The following is an 18627-nucleotide window of genomic DNA, read 5'->3' as shown; positions in this document are numbered from 1 at the left end:
AATCTTTGCTTTGCACAGAACTGTGAGACCACAAACATGACCATGTGAGCTGAAACTTTGCAAAGCAATCTTAGTAATGAATGAGAAAAATTACTGTTGTTCCATGACTTTTAAATTTTTTTGTCAAAACATTTAAAAACTCACTATCAGCAATAATTGCATTGGGAAATGAAAACACAATAGTAAACTAATATTTAGTACATGGTAAATTATATCATTAAAAACATTGAGAATTATTTTATCAAGAGTAGTTTGAACAACACTTGTGTTCTTACATAATTTTGGATACAGAGCAAGCATCTTTTCTATGCCTTGGTGAATTGTCATTGTTAAAAAATTTTTTAAATGTTTAAATTTTTAAAAAATTATTATTTCATGGATTGCTTTTGTTATGTTTGAGTCAGAATTAGAAGTGTGCCCATCACCCAGATAGTGTTCATTGTACCCATTAGTTAGGCTTTTACCCATCCCCTCTCTTCTCTCCCTCCTACTTGATTTCCACTGAGTTTTACTTCCCTCTGCGCACATGTATGCTCATTGGTTAGTTCCAATTTAATAGCGAGTACATGTGGTGTTTGATTTTCCATTCTTTAGATACTTCGCTTAGGATAATGGTCTCCAGTTCCATCCACATTGTTGCCAAAGGCCTTAATTCATATTCCTCGTGGCTGTGTAGTATTCCATAGTGTATATATACCACATTTTGTTAATCCACTCATGAATTGATGGGCACTTGGGTTGATTCTACATCTTTGCACTTGTGAATTGTACTGCAAATAAACATTTAAGTGCAGGTATCTTTTTAATAAAATAACTTCTTTTCCTTTGGGTAAATACCCAGTAGTGGGATTGCTAGATCAAACAGTAAGTCTACTTTCAGTTCTTTGTGGACTCTTCATACTGTTTTCCACAGAGATTATACTAATTTGCAGTCCCACCAACAGTGTATAAGCATTCGTTTCCCCATCCACGCCTGCATCTACTATTTTTGGACTTTTTAATAAAAGCCATTCTCACAGGAGTAAGGTGAGATCTCATTGTGGTTTTAATTTGCATTTCCCTAGTGATTAGTGATGCTGAGCATTTTTTCATATGTTTATTGGCCATTTGTCATCTTTTGAAAAGCTTCTGTGAATTGTCATATTTTTTTCTAAGTGTAGATCAGCTTCCAACATGTTATCCTTTGTGCTCTCAAGGTCATGAAAGAGTTCCTTTACTGTTTAAAGTTTGTGTGTGTGTGTGTGTGTGTGTGTTTTGTTGTTTGTTTGTTTGTTTGTTTTGCCAGAGTCACGTCCTCTGGGATATCTTCATTCTTTTTGTCATAACCTCCTCCTCACTTTCCTCATTTATGCCAGTACGTCTACCTTCACTGAGTTCCTCTGGCTACATCTCTAGAGTCTCTTGCGTGGCACCAGTGTCTACCTTCCCACAATCAGCCATTTGTTCTCTTACTCCATTAATGGTCTGTTCGAATTTTGCACTCAGCATTTATCACTTTTTATTTCTTTGCTCTTTCCTCTTTCTTGCCTACTTTCCTCTTTTGATTGTTCATTATAAAATATCATGTGGGTTTATCACTGGAATACAAGGAGGTAACACAATTCCATGCTTTGCTGCCTTTGCATGATCTGAATAACACATGTGCAATGATTAGTCACCAGCAGTCTTCAAAAGATGTGATATGATTGATCATGGATCATGGTGCACATCTGCTATTTATGTAGTGATTTGTTGACTGAAGAGATAGCAGTGAAGTTGTGCTTATGCAGTTACTCAGTTAATGTATTGTGGTGATTAAAATTTGAACTGTGTTTTGGGGAACTTATTTAAACCATGGTTACTGGAATTCATGAATATCAGAACAGTGCAAAGTGAAGACTATTGTAATTTATTTCAAATTCATATGTTCTAGGCATCTTTCCCTTTCCTTTCTAACTTTCTCCTCCCTGCTCAAGATTATTCCACCAGGATTTTGGTCAGAGATATTTGGGTAGATGTTCCTGTAGGAATCATTGTTAGGAAATTCAAGGAAAAAAATTCTCCATCACAGCAGCCTTGAGATTCCTATTAAATCCTCGACTCCAGACTTGAGGACCAGCTTAATAATGAAAGTAATTAGGCCATGAAAGCACATTTAAAAGAAGTAACAAAACAGAGAGTTTCTTCATTGATTAGAAAAATCATTCTGAAGAAATGAAGACATATCCTAATTTGAACTAGGACACATGTATACAAGAAAGATATCATTGCAACAAATATTATTACAAATAATCATTCTATGACCTGGTTGATAGCCCCTAATAATAGGACTTTGCTATTAAGTTTACTGTGAATTCTAGTCAATCATCTTGAACTCCCAGTGCTTTTCCTTGGTCCTGTCCACATAATCACATTCTGTTATTAAACAATGTGATCATGTGCTAGTTTTATTGTAGGCAGAACTGAATAAAACTTTAGCTCAGCATTTTACTTTTTTATAGAAATGTAGTTACTAATCCCCTGACCCTTTCCAGATATCCCAACTTCTTTCATAAACTCTGAAATTTTGAAACCATCCTCGAGATCCAGGAAAAGTTTGAAGCCAAGAAAAGGAAGTTAGTCTGTTGGACATCCCCTTCTTTAATCTTCTATATTGAAAGAATTTGCTGCACAAAACCTAGGCTCTTTTATTTCTAGTTCCTATAGACTGGGAATGTGATGTCTAGTCAGTATTCATTGTACAAAATTGTTTCATCAGAGCAAATTGGATAGTGTATGGAGTTTATTATAAAATTATTTTACTTGCCTTCTGGTAAGTAACCAGCATATAATTGGCATTAATGTTTGTTTTTTCCAACACCACTTTCACAAAGCCTTAGTGTGTGTGTGTTTAAATGAATGTGCTAAATATTTGAAAAATAGTAATTTAAACAATTTTCAAAATTGATATTATAATTTTATGTAAAAAGTTACCAGATGTGCTTTATTCTGCATTGAAAACAATATTGATTTTCAGTTCAACAGACACCAAAAAGATTCTAAAATTACTTTCCTGTAGTTATCAGAAAACATCCCTATAATAATGAAATCAAACACATCTCCCTTTATGATTTAGTCTTAATCTGATACGCATTATACTGGAAAGCCTTCCTGTCTCTCTGATCACTTACTGATCACTTGGTAAGGAACCCTCTAACTGTCATGTCTTTGAGCAGGTGTTGAAATCTTGGATTTTGGGGTTTTGTTGGATGGACCGCAGTCTATATGGGTCTGTATGGGCAGGTCAAATCCAGTCTTGAGAGTATCTTAAAACCTTAACATGATAGATTTGATTTTATCCCCAAGTTGACTTAGTCATTTCACTAGGTTTCATCATCCCAATCTACGTTTTATCTTATATGTGCTTTCTATCAGTCACAAAGAGAACAGAAAACCTTATTTTCTATTCATAACATTAGCTGTTTTTTCAGGTGGCTAAAGGGACATGTCATTGCTTTACTCACATGAATTTGAAAGGTTAAATACATAAAGGAGCTTTCTTAGACTGGAGTAAGTCCTCACCCTCTATTTAACTGGGGAAGAAGATCTGCAAGTAACAGCCCCCAACCCTCAAAGACACACACTCACCTATTAGAATGTAAGGGCCTTGAGGCAGGCCTCGTGTTTGCCTTTTTTGTTCATGACAGACTTGGAATAGTGATTGTCACATAGACTGATAGTGCTCAATCAATTATTGTTGAGTAAAGGAATCTTCCACTTGTTCTGTGATTTGGACTAATAAAAGGGCCTGGTACATTGTAGGTACACAGTAAATATTCATAGAACAAATAAATGAAGCAACCCAACACATTTCTGAGAAGTAGCCTGCTAGGTCTAATTTTTTTATGGAAGATATAAAAGGGAAAATTGTAGAATTCATAATTTGTTCACAAAAATGTTATATTGTCTCCCATGATATTTGGTATTCCTATGTCAGGCATATTTTGTTTTGTTGTTAAAAATGTAAATACTATTATTCTTCATATATTTTTATTTTGTGTATTGATTTCAGTAGTTTTAGCTGAGGGGAATCTTTAAAAGCAGGCAGATTGTCTTGCCAAGCAGCCAGAAAATCATACCAGAAAGTTTGATAAAAGCCTGCTGTTAAGAACACATTAAATTATTTTTATCTTAATGCTAAGCATTTGGGGAATTATTTGAATTTATTTTCTTTCTTGCATTTAGTGTTTTGATAAATTTGATAAATAAGGATAAATCCATTTATTAATGGACAATAAAAGATCACCAGTAAAAGGTCCTTGAGATTATTGGGTTCTATGGCATCTATATCAGATTCCTTGCCTGTTAGCCACACTGAGAAAATTGACAACTGGGCTAGCAACAAGATACATACCCTTCACTTGCTTAAATGTGGGCAATATGAACAAAGAAAATGAGCCTAAAGAAACTCTTTAAGAAGGTTCACTAAAAAAAACCATGGAGATACTTTTTCATTGCCTGTGATTACTTAAGTAGACCCCACTAATGCAGGTTAAGTGTCTTTATCCAAAATGCTTGGGACCAGAAGTGTTTTAGATTTTGGATTTTTTCAGATTTAAGATGCTCGACTTGTATATTTGTTGGAAATGGCTGCTATTATAATGTAAGGATGAATTTAAGGTAGCCTTGAAAATAAGTAGTAGTTGAATCAATCAACAGGAACTTAAGCTATATCCAACATATAGTGCACTTATACTCCAAGGGAAAAGCCATTCTATGATCTAACACCATCTATAGTAGTATTTTTTGGTATTTTATTTTTGTTGCTATTGTTGGCATTATTTTCTCATATAGCAGCTCTTCTAAGCCTGAAGAGGTGGAATTTTATATGCAATTCAAACTCTTATTTTTTTTTAAGAATAACATAAGTCAACCTTTTACATGAAATTTTACTGTACTCTAAAGCAAATTCTTGTTGCTTGATCTTAGTAGCTCTTTTATGTGTTGAATTAAACCTGAAATAGTCTGAATGATTGATTTTGAGGTGCGTTTGACAGAACTTCAATTTTATAACCCCTTGCAGAACTTTCAAGTTCTGTTTAGATAACAATATACATAGAATTTAAATGGAAAGCATGACGTATGTCTAGAGAACATTTCTTTTTCTGTCTATGCCTTTTGTGACCCATACACTCAATTTCATTCTGCCTAGTATTTGAGCCTAGAAGACAGGGAAGCAGTGAAAACTCTGTGCCTTATAACAAGGCAGAGATATGACTGACTAGGGGTCAAGTAAGCTCCAAGGCTGGGTGGAGGTAATAGATCAAATAAAAATTGGGGAACTTGCCATAAGATGTTTTCTGATTAATGTGTATTTCTCTTTTCTGTTTAATGTGAATTTCAGTTATTCAGCTTCAGGGTTGATTATTTATTGCTTAGACCTCCTTCTCCCTCTAGACTAAAATTGAGGTTATAATCTAAAATATAGGTAGATAGAGATTCAAAAACTCTTCAGTTGCCTATAGTATATCTTAAACATATATTTTATCATGGTCATTTAGGGGCTTATTTGTTGTTTTTACTATATTTAATCTGTGATTTTTAGCAGAGGAAAATTAAATGCTAAATATAACATTTAAAAAAAAATATTCTTTCCCTCACGACAGTTGCCCATTGATTACTGGCGTGGAGAATTCCATGTGTGGCCAGAATACAGCAGCATTTCAGTCACACACTCTGTTTCTCTCTGCTATTCAAATTTGCTTTTAGGTTACCTTTAACAACTTTGTTGATAAAAAAATTAATTTCAATATTAACCAAAACAAAAAGGTCAATATGTAGTAAAAGAAATAATATTTTTAGGCTTATCCATTACATTATTCTTTCAGGAAAGGTACTAGATACTTGACAATAGAGCTAGCATTAGAAGCAATAATATGTATGATGTATTCTGTCAAATCTCTGTAGTTATTTTTATTAAAATATTTTAGTTGAATAACTTAAGCTTTTTTCTTCCTTAGGATTTCACAAGGGTGTGTGATTTGGCCAATGTTTATTCTATCCTCTTTCTCAAAACAAAATATCCAGATTTCTAAATGGTTTACTAATTTTATGTAAGGTGGAACAAAGTTCTCTTTTTCTTGATATTGTTAAACAGCCAGTTATTTCCCATCAGCGTGGTGTACCTGAGTGTTGTATTGTCATTCTGGGGTGATTTTGCTCATCAGGGGACATTGGCATTGCTTGGAGACAGTTTGATTGACATAACTGGAGGCTGCTACTGGCGTCTAGTATGGAGAGGCCAGGGATGCTGCTAAACATTCTGTAATGCACAGAGCAGCCCCCCACACAAAGACTTATCTAGCTCAAAATGTTAATAATGCCTCAACTGAGAAAGCCTGATATGTAGAACTTCATTCTTTAAAGTGTAAGGGACAAAGGCGTCACCTGTAAATTCAGCATCCATGTTTATACTGTCATGACCCTGTCCATTGGCTTATGAAAAAGATGTGAAGTGACTTGATGGTATGAAGGAGTTGTTCCTCAGAGGTTAGTCAATTATAATTAAGTGTGCCAGTTTGTCTCTGTACCTTATAAGTTACCAAAATGGATTCACTTCTGATTGAGTTAATATAATTCTTTGTGGGTTTTTTTTTTCAGCACTTAAATATAAATCCACTCATATGGATGAGATAACCATTGCTGTACTTGTTGTTGGACTAGTGACCACTGCGATTATCATTGTTGGAGCCATTCTTTTCGTCCCAGGTAAGATGTACAGTTGCTAGGAGGGAATGTAGGCTGTAAATGAGTGTGTTCCAAGGGGAAGGGTATTAGTTTCCTAGGGCTGCTGGAACAAATTACCACAAACTAGGTGGCTTAAAACAACAGAAATTCTCTTGCTGCTCTGGAGGCCATAAGTCTAAAATTAGGGTGTGTTGTCAGGACCACACTCCCTCTCGAGGCTCTGGGGTAGAATTCATTCCTTGCCTCTTCTAGCTTCTATATTTGCTGAGGAATGACAGTCCTTGGCATTCTTTCGTCTGTGGCAGCATAACTCCAATATCTGCCTCTGTGGTCACGTTGCCTTCTCTTCTACCCTTGTCTTCACCTCTGTGTGGTTGTTTTTTGTTGGTTTGTGTTGTGTTGTGTTTTGTTTTGTTTTAGGTTTTTTTTTTTGGTCATATCTCCCTCTGCCTCTCAACTAGGGCCCACCCATATAATCCAAGATAAGCTCCTCTTTTTCAAGGTCTTTAACTTAATCACATCTTTTGCCATGTAATGCAATACTCTTTTGCCATATAAGGTAATAGTCACAGGTTCTAGGGATTAGGAGATGGAAATGTCTTTAAGGCTACCATTCCACCCACTACAGAGGCAAACTTCAGTGTACAGGGACATGGAATGGAACTAGATTTGCCTGAAATGGCAGTTGCATTTGGAGGAGGAGAGTGGGACTGGGAAATAAGGGTGTATAGCACATGAAAAGAAAAGCAAAGAAAGCCCAGGACTCAAATTGGTAGGCTGTAGTACACCATTGTTTTTAGAGAAGCATGCAGTACAGGTGTAACTTGTAGGGACATAAATTTGGCAGCTCTGTTTGCCTCTGGAGTTAGTGAGGGCATGGGACAGAAAGGGGTTGAATTCAGAAGACAATTTGAAAGAACAATTAATTTGACTTTGGGACACATTGAATATGGCAAATGAAAGGAATGGTAGAAGACGACTACAAAATTCCTCATCTGGAATTCTGTAAGATAATTAGGAAAGAGGTAAAGCCAATCCAAGCTTTCAACATGTTAAGATTCACATGTTTTAAGTTTGGTCTTAAATAATCGAAAAATAATCACTTATTTTGTCCGAAGCTTTGGGGGAAACATATATTTTTAAGCCTTTTAGTTTATAAGAGTATTATCGAGATTAATACATTTAATAAATTAAGTACGTTAGTGTCCTGAAGAGTAGAAAGTATGTAGGAAAATATTTTAAATATTTTTATTTATTAACAGGTGAATATTCAATAAAGAATTCTACTGGACTTGGTTTAATTGTAACTACTACAGGATTATTATTATTACTTCACTACTATGTATTTAAAACAAGTGAGTATTTGTTATTACTGCATCATTTTGCCTACAATTTTCATTTTAAAAAGTCACTTTTGGTATAAATAGTCTTACATGGATTTCTTTTTACCACTCAATAAATACTGATTTATTAAAAGATTTTCCATGCTATTCTTAGTGACATTTATCCATTTGGATTAATTTTAAGGTTATCCTAGGTCTTCAAGGCATTCAATTATTTTGAAAAAAAGTGATTTTCATATGTATTTTATACCAGTCAGCATGATTTTAAATTATTCTATATAATACCTTAATAATTATCTTCATGTTCTAATTTTAGTTTTTTGAGTTTATAAGTAGAAATTAAGCATAGCCTTTCTCTTCTTTTGCTAAGCATCTCTATTAAAAAGACTAGTTCTATAAAATGGGGTTATAAATCACAAATAGTAGAAACATTTTTTTTTTAGTTCTTAGCAGACCTTGACACTTTAGTTTTAAAAGATGGTATAGATATCCAAACTATAATAAGTATGATTTTTACTGCATTTTGAAAATAAATCACTAACATATGTTTGTTAGTTACATTTAACACTTGATCTTAGAGTCTATGTCTGACTTACTGTACATCAGAAAAGTATTGATTTGTTATAAAATTATAGATCTTCTAGATACACAAGATAGAGTCTGATGTTTACAATCGCGTTTGCTAATGATTCTCTCCACTAAAGCAATTCTGTGTGCATGTGAAGAAGCCAAACATAATAGCCATCCCAACTGCAAAATGTACAAGTGAGGTAAAAGCAGCATTGTTCTAAGAGTTGGGATAAAGACTGCCAGTCCAGCTTAGCTAACTGTGAAAATAAAAGGCTGCTAAATGTGTGAATTTGGATCTGACTACTTGTGTGGAAGGGTTAGGTCACTGGAAAAGCATCTACCATCTGATAAGGAACTCCAGAGTTGGTCTTTAGTCGTAGGATATTCCTGATTGCACCAAATGCAAAAATAGGAGTGATTGCTTCTTAAATGTGCTGAACATACTTCTGTTTAATCCTTTTCCTTCCCTCAGCAATCGGGATTCACTCCTTCATCATTGTCATATTGGTTATTCAGATGCTGGCCTATATACTCGCTGTGGTTGGATTGAGTCTCTGTATTTCGGGTAAGAGTCACATCCTTCTGTAGTCCTGATTTGGACTACTGTTGGACAGAGCTCTTCTTTCTTTTCCTTGTTCTTTTTTTCTTTTTCTTTTAATATATAGACTTTATTTTTTTAGAGCAGTTTTAGGTTCACAGAAAACTTGATTGGAAAGTGCAGAGAATTCCCATGTACCCCCACCCCCTTCATATACCCCACGGCCGCAGCCTCCCTCAGGATCCCTCACCAGAGTAGTACTTTTGTTACAATTGATGACCCAACATTGACAACATCATTATTGCCCAAACTTCATAGTTTACATTAGGGTTCACTTATGATATATGTTCTATGGGCTTTGAAAAACATATGGTGACATGTGTCCACCATTGTAGTATCATACAGAATAGTTTCACTGCCCTAAATATCGCCTGTGCTCCCCTATTCATCCCTCTCTCTCCCCAAACCCCTGGCAACGCTGATCTTTTTACTGTGTCCTTAATTTTGCATTTTCCAGAATATCTTATAGTTGAAGTCCTACAATATGTAGCCTTTCAGATTGGCTTCTTTCACTTAGAAATATACATCTAAGTTTCCTCCATGTCTTTTCATGGCTTAATAGCTCATTATTTTTTAGAGCTGGGTAATATTCCATTGTGTGGATGTGCCACAGTTTGTTTATGCATTCCCCTATTGAGGGACATCGTGATTGCTTTCAGTTTTTTGTGACTGTAAATAAAGATGCTATAAACATCCATGTGCATATTTTTGTGTGGATATAAGTTTTCAACTCCATTTGATAAACACCAAGGAGTGCTATTACAGTATGTTAAGAATATGTTTCGTTTTGTAAATAAACTGCCAAAGTCTGTATCAAAATGGCTGTACCATTTTTGCATTACCATTACCAATGAATGAGAGTTCCTGTTTCTCCACCTACTTGACAACATTTAGTGTTGTGACCTTTTCTTTTTAAACTAAGTTTTCCTGCAGTAAGAATAGCACTTTCCACATTGCTATGAGCATAATGCCTCTCTCTATATATATATATGGCTTGTGTGCTGATTATTCAAGCAGCCAAACTGCTATGCCCATATTCGTTGAAGAACTTTTGAAATCATCAGGCTCCAATTGGTTGGACCATTAGATTTTACACACTGTTTCCCATTAGTCTTGGTATGCTAAGGTGTGTGCTATGCAAAGGTGGGCTTTTTTTCTTATAATAATTTGGAGTCATTTCAGTGGCTGAATTAATAATAATAAACATATGTAGATAATTTTTGGTTTTTGATCATTAGAAATATAATTACTCTCCTTAAAACTTTTTATTACCACTATTGTGAATTTCTTTAAAAAGTTTAGTTATTTCTTACCTATTTCTAATACAAAATTTTATTTGTTTTTACAGCATGCATACCAATGCATGGCCCTCTTCTGATTGCAGGTTTGATTATCTTTGCTCTACTACAATTACTTGGACTAGTTTATATGAAATTTGTGGGTAAGTCAATCTTGATGAAAAGTTTGGATTATTAACTAATTTAAAAGAAAATGACTTTATGTGTTAGAATGTGTAGATTTGTTTATTATAAGTGAAAGGGGCAATATTTGAAACTCCATTTTAAGTAATAGAAAAGTATGTTTAATTGTTGTTTCTGTGATAGAGCTCTCTTACAGAGACCTGTTTGTCACTTGCTGTTCTTTTTGCACTGTTTATAAACATGGATGCCCCTAAGTAGACAGGAATTGAAATTCAAAATCAGTCAGTTTTGTTAATTTAAAGAGCAGTGACCTCCAGTGCATGACTTTAAAACATTTCTCTGTAAAACCAATATAATAAAACATTGAGTTTTACAATTTAGGCTTTTACTACTTTTAAAATAAGTTCTTAGTAAGCATGGACTTCACTTCATTGTTTCTAACCCTTGTATTTAATCTGCCAATTTTCATGTAAGAGGTTTTTGCATAAATTCTTATTTTTGACATGTAGAGAGATAGATGCTACTAATAGTGCCTGGAACTTGTTCCCTATAATCTGATTTATATTAGTCTCCCACTTAAAAAAATTCTTTTTATTTATGAAATAAAGCAAAGTTACAAATTAATGGATTGAAAAAATAGTGTTTCTGCTTTGCTTTAGGTGAACTTTACTGTATGTGTTTCTAAAAATTAATGCAAAACTTAAATTGTTATAGTCAAATAATTTCCCATATGACTTTTGTAATACTTTCAAAGAAATTTTGCCTTTATTTCTGAATTTTAGTTCTTAGTGACTGATAATTAAGTTTGATTCTGTTGTATATTCTCTGTCTCCCTTTAATTAATGCTTATTAGATAAATAATTAAAATACTTAACCAAAATCTACCTATCTTCAGTTTGTGTTCATAAATGCTAATTGTTTCTCAATGAAATTCTTAGTTTATGTCACGTAAGTCCATGCAACATAATTAAGACATCTAAAGCAGAATGGCATTCATGTGGTAGCTATAGTGAGCATCTTGAATGTTGATGCATATTCTACTTTTGTTGAGTCTTCTAATCATCATGTGTCTTTGTCCTTGAAGATGACACTGCTGATTTTGTTGCTCCTCATGAATGCCTAAGCACAGTATGTGACCTGCAGTATTCACACAGTTCTGGAGGACTAGTATTAGGTGTCTTTGACAAGTGGGCATCCTCACTATCAGGATTTCCCTCTACTCCCATCCCCCCCGCCATGCCTTCCATATCTAGCAAAGAATGATATTCGGTATAATCGCCATCAGGTCTGGGGATGATACCTCAAGTGGTACTCAGCATTGTCTGGCTGCCATCCCCTTAACCTCGCTCTCCCGCCTTCTCCATTGCTTCCATACCCAAGAGGCCAGCGAAACCACTGTCATTGCAAATGTCACTGTTCTGACATTAAAATTAAAATGAAAGTGAAATCCCAACAAATACCTAAAATTATTTTTTCTTTATCATAGGTTAGCATATAAGTATACTATATGTAAATTAAAAATTTAGTCCAATTTTATTAGCATTTTGAAAATATCCTAAATTAACTTTTCAAATCAACTTGTCTGATGCCAGAGTTCAGAGGCACACCACCGTTCAGTTGAAAGGCAAGAAGAGACAAGGTACAGGAAAGTTGCTCTTTAGGTAATGTAGTAGACTAGGAAAATTAATGTTTTGCTCATATAATCTGACTGTGTAAATCTGAATATACGTAGCATTAAGGTTGCAAATTTGAACATTTGTATCAGGAAGTGAAAATTGTAAATGTTTCCACAATAATTTTTACTCATTGAAGATGTTCTGTTTTAGAAAAACCTAATGATTGTTTCTTGACTTAAATGCAATAAAATTCTCAGATAGTTTTAAAAAAAAAAAAACCCAAGCTCTCTATTCAAGAGTAAGTTAATGTTACTATGAGAATTTTAACTTTTATAATTTTCATCATTTCCAAGTTTAAATTTGTAGCCTTGATTGTTGTTGTTTTAAAGAGTAGCATTTTGACTTTTACTTTTTATGGCCTTGTTTTTTGACAGTATTAGATTTTTTTCCTTTTTACTGGAAGATTTTAGTTTTATAAAATGAGATAAAGGGCTTGGAACAATAACTTAATGTTAGAGCATATAAAAGATTATAAGAAACTAAACTCAGTAAAGTTGGGCTAGTTTGTATAGGACATTTATATCCATTATTTATAAGAGTCAATGCTTTTTCATGTTTTAAAGCTATTACCAGTTAATTCATTATAAGGGCAGATAATAGTGTTTTGCTACAAAATCAACCTAGTAGCAGTCAGAACCATATTTATCACAACATCTCATATTTTAGAATAATGCAGATATGAAATATAGATATAGAATTTATATATGTGTGTATATATATATTCAGAGATATTTTCTTTTTATAAAATTGTATAAACCCTATAATTTTTATTATCTATATAATATTTTATTGGTGGACATAATTAACTATTCCCAATTCTTTTTTTTTTCCTTTTTATTTATACAAATGTATAGGGTACGTGTGATATTTTGTTACTTGCATAGATAGCTTAGTGATCAGGTCAGGGCTTTTAGGGTATCCTTCACCCAAAGAATGTACACTGTACCTATTAACCAATTTCTCATCATCTTCCCCCTTTCATTCTCTCACTCTTTTGGGTGTCCATTATCACTCCACTCTCTGTGTCCCTGTGAACACATTTCGTAGCACCCACTTATGAGTGAGAATATGCGATATTTGTCTTTCTGTTTCTGGCTTATTTCACTTAAGGTAATGACCTCCAGTCCCATCTGTGTTGCTGCAAAAGATATAATTTAATTCTCTTTTATGGCTGAGTAATATTCCATTGTGTATATATACCACATTTTCTTTATCCATTCATCTGTTGATGGACACATAGGTTGATTCCATATCTTTGCTATTGTGACTACTGCTGCAATAAACTTACAAGCACAGGTTATCTTTTGGATATATTGATTTTTTTTTTCCTTTGGGTAGATACCTAGTAGTGGGATTGCTGGATCGAATAGTAGTTCTATTTTTAATTCTTTGAGAAATCTCCATGCTGTTTTCCATAGAGGCTGTACTAATATACATTCCTACCAACGTATAAGAGTTCCCTTTGCCCCACATCCTTACCAACATCTACTGATTTCTGTCATTTTAATAACAGCCATTCTGACTGGGATATCTCTTTGTGGTTTTGATTTGTATTTCTCTGATGATTAGTGATGTCGAGCATTTTTTCATGTACCTATAGGCTGTTTGTATGTTTTCTTTTGAAAAATGTATTCATTTCCTTTGCTCACTTTTTAGTGGGATTTTGGGGGGGTTTTTTGTTGTTGTTGTTGAGTTGTTTGAGTTCCTTGTGTATTCTGAATATTAGTCCCCTGTCAGATGAATAGTTTGCAAATATTTTCTCCCATTCAACAGGTTGTCTTTTCACTCTGTTGAGTATTTCTTTTGCTGTGCAGAAGCTTTTTAGTTTAATTAAGTCCTATTTGTCTATTTTTGTTACCTGTGCTTTTGAGATCATAGTTACAAATTCTTTGCCTAGACCAATGTGCAAAAAAGTTTTCCCTGGGTTTTAATCTAGTATTTTCATAGTTTTAGGTCTTGTATTTAAGTCTTTAATCCATCTTGAGTTGATTTTTGTATATGGTGAGAGATAGAGGTCCAGTTTCATTCTTCTGCATATGGCTATCCAATTTTCCCAGCACTTTTTATAGAAAAGGGTATCCTTTCCTCAATGTATGTTCTTGTTGGCTTTGTCAAAGATCCACTGACTGTAAATATGGGGCTTTATTTCTGAGTTCTCTATTCTATTCCATTAATCTATGCCTTGTAATATAATTTCAAGTCAGGTAATGTGATGCCTCCAGCTTTGTTCTTTTTGCTTAGGATTGCTTTGGCTGTTTGGGCTCTTTTTTGGTTCCATATAAATTTAGGATGGTTTTTTTCTAATTCTGTGAAAATGATGTTGGTATTTTGATAGAGATTGCATTGAATCTGTAGATTTCTTTGGACAGTATGATCATTTTAATGATAATAATCTGATCCATAAGCATGTGATGTTTTCCCATTTGTTTGTGTCATCTTCAATTTCTGTCATCAGTGTTTTATAGTTTTCCTTGTAGAAATCTTTAACCTACTTAGTTAAACTTATTCCGAGGTGTTTTTGTGTGTGTGTGTGTGTGTGTGTGTGTGTGTGTGGTTTGGTTTTTTTTTTTTATTTGAGGTTTTTTTTTTTGCTATTGTAAATGGGATTGCCTTCTTGATTTCTTTCTCAGCTAGATTGTTATTGATATATGGAAATACCACTGATTTTTGTACATTGATTTTGTATCCTGAAACATTAAGAGTTTTTTGATGGAGTCTTTAGGTTTTTCTTGATATAGGGTCATATCATCAACAAACAGGGAAAATTTGACTTCCTCTTCTCCAATTTGGATGCCTGTTATTTCTTTGTCTTGCCTCATTGCTCTGGCTAGGACTTACGGTACTTTGTTGAATAGGAGTGGTGAAAGCAGGCATCCTTGTCTTGTTCCAGTACTCAAAGGAAATGCTTTCAGCTTTTCCCCATTCAATATGTAAGCTTTGGGTATGTCATGTATGGCCTTTATTATCTTGAGGTATGTTCCTTTTATGTCTAATTTGTTGAGGACTTTTATGAGGGTATGCTGAATTTTATCAAATGTTTTATCTACATCTTTTAAGATGATCATATGGTTTTTGTTCTTGATTCTGTGTATGTGATGTATCAAATTTATTGATTTGCATATGTTGAACGATCATTCCATCCTTGGTATAAAACCCACTTGATTTTATGTTGTACTATCTTTTTGATGTTCTGTTGGATTCAGTTTGTTAGTATATTTTGTTGAGAACTTTTGTATCTATGGATTCAGTTTGTTAGTATATTTTGTTGAGGACTTTTGTATCTATGTTCATCAGGAATATTAGTTTGTAATTTTCTTTTTTTGTTATGTCCTTGTCTGGTTTTGATATCAGGGTGGTGCTGGCCTCATAAAATAAGCTAAGGAGAATTGATTTTTTGGAACAGTTTCAGGAGGATTGGTGTTAGTTCTTCTCTGTATGTTTGGTAGAATTTGGTTGTGAATCCATCTGGTCCTAGGCTTTTCTTTGTTGGGAGATCTGTTACTACTGATTTGATCTCATTACTTGTTATTGGTCTGTTTAGGTCTATTTCTTCCTGGTTGAATCTTGGGAGGTTATATGTTTCTAGAAATTTATCTGTTTCCTCTAGGTTTTCTATTTTTCTGAGTGTATCATAATTCATAAAAGTCTCTGATGATCTTTTGTATTACTGTAGTATCAGTTGTAATGTCTCTTTTTTCATTTCTGATTTTGTTTATTTGGTCTTCTCTCTTCTTGGTTAGTATAGCTAATGGTTCATAAATTTTGTTTATCTTTCAAAGAACAGAGTTTTCATTTCATTGATCCTTTGTATTGTTTTATTAGTTTCTGTTTCATTTAGTTCTGCTCTGACCTTTTTTATTTATTTTGTTATGCTAATTTGGGGTTTGGTTTGTTCTTTCCTAGTTCCTTGAGGTTTGTTGTTAGATTGTTAATCTTTCTACTTTTTTGATGTAAGCATTTATAATTATAAGCTTCCTATTTAGCACTGCTTTTACTGTATCTGACAGTTTTGGTATGGTGTATTTCCATTTTCATTTGTTTCAGAATTTTTTTTATTTCTATCCTAATTTCTTCATTGACTCAATAATGGTTATTCAGGAGCATGTCATTTAATTTATATGCATTTGTGTAGTTTCTGAAGTTCTTCTTTGTATTGATTTCTAGTTTTATTCCACTGTGGTCTGAGAAAATACTTAATATGATTTTGATTTTTAAAAATTTGCTGAAAGTCATCCTGTGCCCTAAGATATGGTCTCATCTTGGAAAATGTTCCATGTACTGATGACAAGAATGTATATTCTGCAGTTGTTGGTTAGAATGTTCTCTAAATGTCTGCTAGGTCCATTTGGTCTAAAGTTTAGTTTAAGGCCAGGCGTAGTGGCTCACGCCTGTAATCCTAGCACTCTAGGAAGCCGAGGTGGGAGGATTGCTCGAGGTCAGGAGTTCGAGACCTGCCTGAGCAAGAGCAAGACCCCGTCTCTACTAAAAAAATAGAAAAAACTTAGCCGGGCAACTAAAAATATATAGAAAAAATTAGCCGGGCATGGTGGTGTATGCCTGTAGTACCAGCTACTCAGAAGGCTGAGGCAGAAGGATTGCTTGAGCCCAAGAGTTTGAGGTTGCTGTGAGCTAGGCTGACACCATGGCACTCTAGCCTAGGCAACAGAGTGAGACTGTGTCTCAAAAAAAAATAAAAATAAAAATAAAAATAAATAAAGGTTTAGTTTAACTCCAATATTTCTTGATTTTTCTGTCTAGATAATCTAATACTGTGAGTAGTATGTTGAAGTCCCCCACTATTATAGTATTGTAGTCTCTCTCTTTAGGTCTAGTCATATTTGTTTGATGAATTTGGGTGCTTGGGTCCATGTATATTTAAAATTATTATATCCTCTTTTTTTATTTTTTACTGTTTTTGACTGAAAGTTTGTTTTGTCTGACATAAGTATAGCTACTGCTGGTTTCAATTTGCATGGAATATCTTTTTTCCACCCCTTCACTTTCAGTCTATATGTGACTTTACAGGTAAGGTGAGTTTCTTATAAGCAGCATGTAGATGGATCATGTTTATATCCATTCAGCCAATCTATACATTTTAAATGGAGCATTTAATTCATTTACATTCAAGGTAATTATCGATATGTGAAGTTTTATTCCTGTCATATGGTTAAATTGTTTTTTGGTTGTTTTATAATTTTTTTGTTTCTTTTTCTATTGCTATTTGTCATTGTGATTTGATAGATTTCTGTTGTGGTGTTATTTGATTCCTTTCTCTTCCTCCTTTGTGTGATTGCTTTACCAGTAAGTTTTATTCTTTCATGTGTTTTCATGGTGGTAAATGTCATCTTTTTCCTTCCAAGTTTAAGACTGTCATGAGCATTTCTTATAGGGCTGATCTAGTGGTGATGAATTCCCTCAGTGTTTGTCTGGGAAAGAATTTATTTCTCTTTCGTTTATGAAAGATAATCATCTTGATGGATATAATATTCTTGGCTGACTTTTTTTTTTTTTCTTTCGGCACTTTGATTATATTATCCCATTCTCTTCTAGACTATAAAGTTTCTGCTGAGAAGTCTGCTGTTAGTCTGATGGTGACTAGATGCGTGTCTCTTGTGTTTTAAAATTTGCTCTTTCACTTTTTTAGACAGTCTAATTATAACGTGCTATGGTGAAGACCTTTTTGCGTTATATTTGTTTGGGGATCACTTAGCCTCCTGTAGCTGGATGTCTAAGTCTCTTCCCAGGCTTGGGAAGTTTTAATCTATTTCATAAAATGGATTTTCTAAACTTTTGATCTCCCTTTGTCCTTGGGGATACCAGTAATTGAAATATTGAGTCTCTTCATGTTGTCCCAAACATTTTGAAGATTTTATTTTTTTTTTCTTTATTTTTGTCTGACTGGATTATTTCAAAAGACCTGTTTTCAAGTTCTGAGATTCTTGCTTCTGCTTGGTCTAGCCTATTTTTGAAGGTTTCAACTGTATTTTGTATTTCCTCTGTATGAATTCTTCAGTTCTAGGATTCCTCTTTTTATTTTTATTTTTTTTGTTGTTGTTGTTTTGTTTTGTTTTTTTATGTATCTGTCTCTCTGGTAAATTTTTCATTCATATCTGGAATTGTTTATCTGAGTTCTTTGTATCAGTTTTCAGATTTCTCTTATATCTCATTAAGCTTCTTAAAAATCAGTATTTTGAATTCTGTATCTGGGATTTTGAGAATTTCTTTTTGGGTAAGATCTATTGCTAGAGAATTATGTTTCTGGGGAATGTCATATTTCCTTGCTTTTTAATGTTTCCTGTCTCTTAAAGTTGATA

At 33.8% G+C, this 18627-nt stretch overlaps 1 protein-coding gene across 1 annotated transcript in view; it reads left to right on the top strand.

Annotated features, from left to right (window-relative positions):
• CD47 (CD47 molecule) overlaps positions 1-18627 on the top strand; it is a 53055-nt gene that overhangs the window by 24960 nt on the left and 9468 nt on the right. The window contains exons 4-7 of the mRNA XM_069472576.1: positions 6619-6726; positions 7968-8060; positions 9091-9183; positions 10565-10657. Of these exons, the coding sequence (XP_069328677.1) occupies positions 6619-6726; positions 7968-8060; positions 9091-9183; positions 10565-10657 (387 nt within the window). The remainder of the gene's footprint in view (positions 1-6618; positions 6727-7967; positions 8061-9090; positions 9184-10564; positions 10658-18627) is intronic.

The sequence above is a fragment of the Eulemur rufifrons genome, chromosome 7, assembly GCF_041146395.1.
Source record: "Eulemur rufifrons isolate Redbay chromosome 7, OSU_ERuf_1, whole genome shotgun sequence".
NCBI lineage: Eukaryota > Metazoa > Chordata > Mammalia > Primates > Lemuridae > Eulemur > Eulemur rufifrons.
This window is presented reverse-complemented; position numbering and strand designations above follow the sequence as displayed.